The sequence below is a fragment of the Eriocheir sinensis genome, unplaced genomic scaffold (genome assembly GCF_024679095.1).
Source record: "Eriocheir sinensis breed Jianghai 21 unplaced genomic scaffold, ASM2467909v1 Scaffold768, whole genome shotgun sequence".
NCBI lineage: Eukaryota > Metazoa > Arthropoda > Malacostraca > Decapoda > Varunidae > Eriocheir > Eriocheir sinensis.
The window spans coordinates 75001-85000 of NW_026112129.1; the positions used below are offsets into that span (position 1 = coordinate 75001).

Genomic DNA, 10000 nt, shown 5'->3' on the forward strand with positions numbered 1-10000 from the left:
GACCCTGGTGGTAGTGTGACCCTTCCTCTGTACCGTGAACCTAAGGAAACACACATTTGACAAGGCTTTCCTTGGAGTTGTGGGCATTTCCAGGGGTAGTTTTATGACGCTGGTGGTAGTGTGACCCTTCCTCTGTACCGTGAACCTAAGGAAACACACATTTGCCAAGGCTTTCCTAGGAGTTGTGGGCATTTCCAGGGGTAGTTTTGTGACCCTAGTGGTAGTGTGACCCTTCCTCTGTACCGTGAACCTAAGGAAACACACATTTGCCAAGGCTTTCCTAGGAGGTGTGGGCATTTCCAGGGGTAGTTTTGTGACCCTGGTGGTAGTGTGACCCTTCCTCTGTACCGTGAACCTGAGGAAACACACATTTGCCAAGGCTTTCCTAGGAGTTGTGGGCATTTCCAGGGGTAGTTTAATAACCCTGGTGGTAGTTTGACCCTTCCTCTGTACCGTGAACCTAAGGAAACACACATTTGCCAAGGCTTTCCTAGGAGTTGTGGGCATTTCCAGGGGTAGTTTTGTGACCCTGGTGGTAGTGTGACCCTTCCTCTGTACCGTGAACCTAAGGAAACACACATTTGCCAAGGCTTTCCCTAGGAGTTGTGGGCATTTCCAGGGTAGTTTTGTGACCCTGGTGGTAGTGTGACCTTCCTCTGTACCGTGAACCTAAGGAAACACACATTTGACAAGGCTTTCCTTGGAGTTGTGGGCATTTCCAGGGGTAGTTTTATGACGCTGGTGGTAGTGTGACCCTTCCTCTGTACCGTGAACCTAAGGAAACACACATTTGCCAAGGCTTTCCTAGGAGTTGTGGGCATTTCCAGGGGTAGTTTTGTGACCCTGGTGGTAGTGTGACCCTTCCTCTGTACCGTGAACCTAAGGAAACACACATTTGCCAAGGCTTTCCTAGGAGGTGTGGGCATTTCCAGGGGTAGTTTTGTGACCCTGGTGGTAGTGTGACCCTTCCTCTGTACAGTGAACCTAAGGAAACACACATTTGACAAGGCTTTCCTAGGAGTTGTGGGCATTTCCAGGGGTAGTTTTGTGACCCTGGTGGTAGTGTGACCCTTCCTCTGTACCGTGACCCTGAGGAAACACACATTTGCCAAGGCTTTCCTAGGAGTTGTGGGCATTTCCAGGGGTAGTTTTGTGACCCTGGTGGTAGTGTGACCCTTCCTCTGTACCGTGAACCTAAGGAAACACACATTTGCCAAGGCTTTCCTAGGAGTTGTGGGCATTTCCAGGGGTAGTTTTGTGACCCTGGTGGTAGTGTGACCCTTCCTCTGTACCGTGAACCTAAGGAAACACACATTTGCCAAGGCTTTCCTAGGAGTTGTGGGCATTTCCAGGGGTAGTTTTGTGACCCTGGTGGTAGTGTGACCCTTCCTCTGTACCGTGAACCTAAGGAAACACACATTTGCCAAGGCTTTCCTAGGAGTTGTGGGCATTTCCAGGGGTAGTTTAATAACCCCGGTGGTAGTCCTTTAGAAATACATGTTAAAAGTTTGTAAGCCGCACGATCCCTCATGGTATATCTGGCCGGCCGCTTGTGGAGGTACATCAATATGGCCACGAATCTCCGGCTTGACCAATATGGCCGACTTAAAGTTTAGTGGCTTCAAACCGCGAGACTCCATTCCCCCTCTGGCCGAGACCAGGGTAAAATAAAGCATACCGGGTATTCTCGACCACCCGAAGTTGCGCAGGGAAGATGGCGTCGCTTCGTGGGGAGAATGCTGCAGTGCCACATAACCGATTTCTCTCAACTAATCGTGTCAATATCCTTTATCCCAAATTAGTTAAAGAGTATAATAAATAAAAGTATTGGCATTTATAAATTTGTAACTTATAATACACTATAATTATTAGCTATAAACTTAACAGGACGAAGGTATTTACGCCAGTACGGCATGCGTGCATTGAGCCTGGAATATGAGAAAACGGGTTTAAATCTGGGGGGACATTTATATACTTGTAGTTCCTCTAACTAACGTCTTATATAATATATAAATTTTTAACTTGTAAATACGAGTAGTAGTGTTGTGCAGTTATACAATTAAAATAAAAGTGATTGTATTTGTAACATAAAACTGAACTAAGGGAACAACGATAAAGTATTGTTATGCCGGACGTGTTACTTGGGTTCCGTGTCGCCGTCAGGAGACTCCGTGGGCGGGAGATATGTACATAAACACTTTGCACAGCTTCTGTAGTTTACTATTCTTCCCTAGTAGTACACTTCACTCTGACTCTTCACTGACCACTAGCTTACTATGGCTGGGACTCTCTCGCCCTCTTCTCCTATATATATATCCAGAACAGTACAGTCTAGAATGTTACAGTATATTTCAGATCACACAAGAACATGTAGCAAAAATATATGCGAGTTGGCAACACCTGGCGCCTGGCCTTGGCTCGCCTTGCTCCCCGCCCCTTTTCTCGCTTCTCCGGGAGCCTTCTAGAGGCCTATGGTCGCCGGGGGAAGCTTCCAGCACAACACTATAGCAAATAGGAGAATGGTTACTTTGGACAGGGTTGTTATTTCGGTGGAGGTAATGAAAGAAACTAGTGTTTATTTTAGAAATTTTAATTTTTTATCTTTTATTTTCTTTGTATGCATCTGCCTCAAAATGTAGGCTGCATATCCTGGCTGTTTTCAATGAAAGTTTATGGCTGCAGAATAGCATCCACCTCTTCTTGGCTTCATCAGTATTAGGGAATGAGTGAAAATGCACTCTATTTTCTTTCCCATTTGTAGCATTTGATTTGCAGCCGCGTACTGCACACGTTTGCACCATTGCGCTGACCACCGGGTACCAACCACACTCGCGGCCTCGAGTCAACTGTCGCCAAATGAGACACTGTACCCTTATATATGCGTGACGTCACTTTGTGGGGGGCGCCAATTTCACTCGTTTTCGTTTCTGGTAAGAATACCCTGTATGCTTTATTTTACCCTGGCCGAGACTGTGTGCCTCTATTAAGTGGGAACGGGTAGCGATCGTGTCTGACTTAAGTTAGCGGCGACGGCCCAAATTTGTGGCTTTACCGTGTAGCAGCGACGGGCCAAATTTGTGGCCCGTGTTTACATTTCCTCCATTTCCTCCGTTATCTCTCCATCTCTCTCCTTCCCCTTTTGTGAGAAGATAGTCAAGTAAATTCTCTTTCTCTCCATGCCTCCAGTTTTTCTCTCCGTCTCTCCGTTCCTCCAAAATCACCCATTGAAGTTGGAGGAAAAAATTCGGATTTCAACTTTTTTTCCACATTTTCTCTCCACCTTTGTTTACATTTCCTCCATTTCCTCCGTTATCTCTCCATCTCTCTCCTTCCCCTTTTGTGTGGAGATAGTCAGGTAAATTCTCCTTCTCTCCATGTCTCCAGTTTTTCTCTCCGTCTCTCCGTTCCTCCAAAATCACCCATTGAAGTTGGAGGAAAAAATTCGGATTTCAACTTTTTTTCCCACATTTTCTCTCCACCTTTGTTTACATTTCCTCCATTTCCTCCGTTATCTCTCCATCTCTCTCCTTCCCCTTTTGTGAGAAGATAGTCAGGTAAATTCTCCTTCTCTCCATGTCTCCAGTTTTTCTCTCCGTCTCTCCGTTCCTCCAAAATCACCCATTGAAGTTGGAGGAAAAAATTCGGATTTCAACTTTTTTTCCACATTTTCTCTCCACCTTTGTTTATATTTCCTCCATTTCTTCCGTTATCTCTCCATCTCTCTCCTTCCCCTTTTGTGTGGAAATAGTCAGGTAAATTCTTTTTCTCTCCATGTCTCCAGTTTTTCTCTCCGTCTCTCCATTCCTCCAAAATCACCCATTGAAGTTGGAGGAAAAAATTCGGATTTCAACTTTTTTCCCACATTTTCTCTCCACCTTTGTTTACATTTCCTCCATTTCCTCCGTTATCTCTCCATCTCTCTCCTTCCCCTTTTGCGTGACGATAGCCAAGTAAATTCTCTTTCTCTCCATGTCTCCGGTTTTTCTCTCCGTCTCTCCGTTCCTCCAAAATCACCCATTGAAGTTGGAGGAAAAAATTCGGATTTCAACTTTTTTTCCACATTTTCTCTCCACCTTTGTCTACATTTCCTCCATTTCCTCCGTTATCTCTCCATCTCTCTCCTTTCCCTTTTGCGTGACGATAGCCAAGTAAATTCTCTTTCTCTCCATGTCTCCGGTTTTTCTCTCCGTCTCTCCTTTCCTCCAAAATCACCCATGGAAGTTGGAGGTAAAATTCAGTCTTGGTATATCAGTTAGTTCCATGGCACAGCGGTTAAGGCGTTGCACTCCGGTCTGGCTGATCATGAGTTTGATTCCCGGTGTGAGAGAGAGAGAGAGAGAGAGAGAGAGAGAGAGAGAGAGAGAGAGAAATAGAGAGAGAGAGAAAGAGAGAGAGAGAGAAAGAGAGAGAGAGAGAGAGATGTAATCCTGTCTTTTCCTGTCTCTCTCTCTCTCTCTCTCTCTCTCTCTCTCTCTCTCTCTCTAAGGTTTAATAATATACAAATTAATTTTATACATTTATTATTATTATTATTATTATTATTATTATTATTATTATTATTATTATTATTTGGTATATATATATATATGGTAACTCTCTCTCTCTCTCTCTCTCTCTCTCTCTCTCTCTCTCTCTCTCTCTCTCTCTCTCTCTCTCTCTCTCTCTCTCTAAGGTTTAAAATAATATACAGATTAAGTTATATATATATGGTAACTCTCTTTCTCTCTCTCTCTCTCTCTCTCTCTCTCTCTCTCTCTCTCTCTCTCTCTCTCTCTCTCTCTCTCTCTCTCTCTCTCTCTCTACGGTTTAAAAATAATATACAGATTAAGTTATATATATATGGTAACTCTCTCTCTCTCTCTCTCTCTCTCTCTCTCTCTCTCTCTCTCTCTCTCTCTCTCTCTCTCTCTCTCTCTCTCTCACACACACACACACACACACACACACACACACACACACACACACACACACACACACACACACACACACACACACACACACACACACACACACACACACACACACACACACACACACACACACACACACACACACACACATTAATATATTATGTGTACACACGTTAAAATACGTACACATGGCTGTTTTTTTTGGTACACATAGAAATATATATATATCTTCTTCTTCTTCTTCTTCTTCTTCTTCTTCCTCTTCTTCTTCTTCTTCCTCCTCTCTCTCTCTCTCTCTCTCTCTCTCTCTCTCTCTCTCTCTCTCTCTCTCTCTCTCGCTCACACCATCTCGCTCACACTCTCTCTCTCTTCCGAATTAGAGAGAGTAGAGAGAGAACTCGCTCTAAAATCTCTCATTGGGATGGTGAGCAGGTTCTGAAAGAGAGAGAGAGAGAGAGAGAGAGAGAGAATCATTAGTATTATCAATTTCACTACTACTACTACTACTACTACTATTACTACTACTACTACTACTACTACTATTACTACTACTACTACTTATACTAGACACTTATAACTATCACCACGGTACTTAGAACACTTATTAACCTACTATCAAACACCTCACATGGTTACTATCCAAAATCCAGCTACCATTAACTACCACAACTACTTAAACTACTGATACTAGACACTTATAACTATCACCACGGTACTTAGAACACTTATTAACCTACTATCAAACACCTCACATGGTTACTATCCAAAATCCAGCTACCATTAACTACCACAACTACTTAAACTACTTATACTAGACACTTATAACTATCACCACGGTACTTGGAACACTTATTAACCTACTAGTCAATACCCCACATGGCTACTATCCCAAATCCAGGTACCACTAACTACCACTAACTACCACTACTACTACTACTACTACTACTACTACTACCAACCTTGCCGCTACCACTCCCGTCCACGGTCACTACCAGCTCCTCCTTCCGTCCTGGTTGTAGTGGTTGTGGTAGTTTTGGTAGTAGTTGTGGTTGGTTTGGTAGTTGTGGTAGGTGGTCGGAGTTGCCGGTTAGCGATATTTTCTCGGTGGTGAGTCGCTGTTGTTGTTGTTGTTGTCTGGTACCTTGTTGTTTTCCATCCTCTCCCCCTCGGTAGCAGCGAATGCATCTCAGCCAAGCCGAGCGAAACTGGGGTATAGGGTTTCATTTTTTATTTTGTTTTTTTTCCTATTTTCCCATCCACTGCCACCGCTACCATTGCTACCACACAAACTACAACCATTCACCTACCATACCCCGCCACAGCCATCCTTCTAACCCCAACCAGTCAACCACAATCCACGGAAATGTAACCACAATTTTAACCATCCCATCCCATTAATTAAAGTATTTTAGTTCAAGCCCTCAAATATTTTCCTCTTTTTTTCTACTTTCCTTTACACTACCACCACTACCATTGCTACCACACAAACTACAACCATTCACCTACCATACCCCGCCACAGCCATCCTTCTAACCCCAACCAGTCAACCACAATCCACGGAAATGTAACCACAATTTTAACCATGCCCACCCCAAGAATTAATTTTTCTCTGATCAAATCTTCAAACTTTTTCCTATTTTTTCCTACTTTCTCATCCACTGCCACCGCTACCATTGCTACCACACAAACTACAACCATTCACCTACCATACCCCGCCACAGCCATCCTTCTAACCCCAACCAGTCAACCACAATCCACGGAAATGTAACCACAATTTTAACCATGCCCACCCCAAGAATTAATTTTTCTCTGATGAAATCTTCAAACTTTTTCCTATTTTTTCCTACTTTTTCATCCACTGCCACTGCTACCATTGCTACCACACAAACTACAACCATTCACCTACCATACCCCGCCACAGCCATCCTTCTAACCCCAACCAGTCAACCACAATCCACGGAAATGTAACCACAATTTTAACCATCCCATCCCATTAATTAAAGTATTTTAGTTCAAGCCCTCAAATATTTTCCTCTTTTTTTCTACTTTCCTTTCCACTACCACCACTACCATTGCTACCACACAAACTACAACCATTCACCTACCATACCCCGCCACAGCCATCCTTCTAACCCCAAACAGTCAACCACAATCCAGGAAAAAGTAACCACAATTTTAACCAAATCATCCCAAGAATTCCAGTTTTTCCGGTTAAGCTCTCAAATATTCTCCTCTTTTTTTTCCTAATTTACCTTCTACTACCACCACTACCATTGCTACGACACAAACTACAACCATTCACCTTTCTATCCCCGCCACAACCATCCTTCTAAACCCAACCAGTCAACCACAATCCCCGGAAATGTAACCATAATTTTAACCAAACCAATTAATTAATTATAGGATTTTAGATCAAGCCCTCAAATATTTTCCTTTTTTTCCTACTTTCCCATCGACTCCCATCACCACCATTGCTACCACACAAACTACAACCATTCACCTTTCTATCCCCGCCACAACCATCCTTCTAACCCCAACCAGTCAACCACAATCCAGGAAAAAGTAACTACAATTTTGACTAAACCATCCCAAGATTTAAAGTTTTTTAGATTAAGCCCTCAAACTTTTTCCCACTTTTTTCCTACTTTCCCATCTACTACCACCACTACCATTGCTACCACACAAACTACAACCATTCACCTACCAAACACCGCCACAACCATCCTTCTAACCCCAACCAGTCAACCACAATCCTGGAAAACAGAACCACAATTTTAACCAAACCATCCCAAGAATTAATTTTTCTCTGATCAAGGCCTTAAACTTTTTCCTTTTTTTCCCTACTTTCCCTTCTAGTACCACCACTACCATTGCTACCACACAAACTACAACCATTCACCTACCAAACCCCGCCACAACCATCCCTCTAACCCCAACCAGTCAACCACAATCGGGGAAAACAGAACCACAATTTTAACCAAACCATCCCAAGAATTAATTTTTCTCTGATCAAGGCCTTAAACTTTTTCCTTTTTTTCCCTACTTTCCCATCCACTACCACCGCTACCATTGCTACCACACAAACTACAACCATTCACCTACCAAACCCCGCCACAACCATCCTTCTAACCCCAACCAGTCAACCACAATCGGGGAAAACAGAACCACAATTTCTTACCTGGGTGTTGAGACCGACGTATATTACTGGGTTGTATATACAGGAAGACTTAGCGAAGATGGCGGGTACCACAGCGACCATTCCGAAACTACTACCATTACTACTACTACTACTACTACTACTACTACTACTACTATCCAGGGCTACTATCAAGGCGAAGATAGCATAGGGGAACCACGCGACCAGGAAAGTAGTAATCATGACGAAGACCATGATAGTCACGCGTCGCTCCGCCTTCGAAGTAGTAGTCGCGATGGTCGTAGTAGTCGAGTGCTGAAAATAGTCAATAGTAGTAGTAGTAGTAGTAGTAGGGGTTGGGTAGGCGATGGTAGTCATGTGAGGTGTTGGATAGTGGGTTTAAGTGTGTTGTAAGTAGCGTGGTGATGGTTATAAGTGTCTAGTAGTAGTGGTAGTGGAGATAGTAGTAGTAATAGTAGTAGTAGTAGGGGTTGGGTAGGCGATGGTAGGCGTGTGAGGTGTTGGATAGTGGGTTTAAGTGTGTTCTAAGTAGCGTGGTGATGGTTATAAGTGTCTAGTTGTAGTGGTAGTGGAGATAGTAGTAGTAGTAGTAGTAGTAGTAGACAGAGAGAGAGACAGAGAGAGATTTTTTAACTTATCCTCCTATTCTTCCTCCTCCTCCTCCTCCTCCTCCTCTTCCTCAAAAGAAGATTATCCATTCATTTTTAAACGCACATAAGAAGGAACGTACACACACACACACACACACACATACACACACACACATACGTCACTACTACTTCTACTACTACTACTACTACTACTACTACTACTACTACTACTATCACCACGCGAATTACCAGCTACTTAAACCCACTATTCCATACCACACAACCCCAGTTACTACAACCCAGCCCCTACTTATAATACTTACATTTCTAAGTGCCCGGAGGATCTTCACGTAGGAGGCTCCCATTATAAGTAGAGGGAGTCCGAGGCCAAAAGTAAACAGGAAGAAGATGTAAGTAGAGCTGTTGAGGTTTCTGCTTTCCCAGTCCACGGAGCAGCTGAAAAGTATAAGTAGTAGTAGTAGTAGTAGTAGTAGTAGTAGTAGTAGTAGTAGTAGTAGTAGTAGTAGTAATAGTAGAAATAGTTACCTAATCCCAGGACCTTCTATCCCGTACTTGCCCCAGCCTAGCAGAGGGGGGGCGGTCAGGATAGTCGAATAGGCCCAGATAGTCAAAATAGTCAGCCAGAGACGACTATTCTTCAAATCTTGGAATAGTAGCGGCTTGACTATCATGAGACACCGTTGCAGGGATAGTACCGTCAGGGTGGTGATGGAGGTAATGCCTGTTGGATAGTAAGGGATAGTAGTAGTAGTAGTAGTAGTAGTAGTAGTAGTAGTAGTAGTAGTAGTAGAAATTCGACTGAAAAAGTTCTAATTTGACTGAAAACATTGACATTTGACTGAGAGAGAGAGAGAGAGAGAGAGAGAGAGAGAGAGAAATATATTATCATTATTAAAATCATCATCACATCCTCCTCCTCCTCCTCCTCCTCCTCCTCCTCCTCCTCCTCCTCCTCCTCCTCCTCCTCCTCCTCCTCCTCTTCCTCCTTACCGAATATGCTCATCAGGAACGCATATATAACACAGAATCCCTCAGAGAAGCACCACCCGTTTTCTATGGACGCTATCATAGAAAACGGGGCGCCGATGAGACTGATGCCCATGTCCGATAGTGCCAGGTTGAATAGTAGACCATTCAGCGGCGTCCGGAGCTGAAATAGTAATAGTAGTAGTAGGGGTGGGTACGCGATACTAGTCATGTGGGGTGTTGGATAGTAGGTTTAAGTGTCTTCTAAATCCCGTGGTGATAGTTATAAGTGTCTATTATAAGTAGTTTAAGTAGAAGTAGTAGTAGTAGTAGGGGAAGCGATAATAGTCATGTGG

General features: G+C 43.5%; 1 protein-coding gene across 1 annotated transcript in view; it reads right to left on the reverse strand.

Moving 5' to 3' along the window:
- Positions 1 to 4719: 4719 nt before the first annotated feature.
- Positions 4720 to 10000, reverse strand: part of LOC126994292 (rhodopsin-like) — an 8212-nt gene continuing 2931 nt past the window's right edge. The window contains exons 2-7 of the mRNA XM_050853622.1: positions 9669 to 9828; positions 9204 to 9399; positions 8981 to 9113; positions 8089 to 8361; positions 5870 to 6115; positions 4720 to 5345 (exon numbers count right to left, since the gene is read on the reverse strand). Of these exons, the coding sequence (XP_050709579.1) occupies positions 5250 to 5345; positions 5870 to 6115; positions 8089 to 8361; positions 8981 to 9113; positions 9204 to 9399; positions 9669 to 9828 (1104 nt within the window). The 3' untranslated portion in view covers positions 4720 to 5249. The remainder of the gene's footprint in view (positions 5346 to 5869; positions 6116 to 8088; positions 8362 to 8980; positions 9114 to 9203; positions 9400 to 9668; positions 9829 to 10000) is intronic.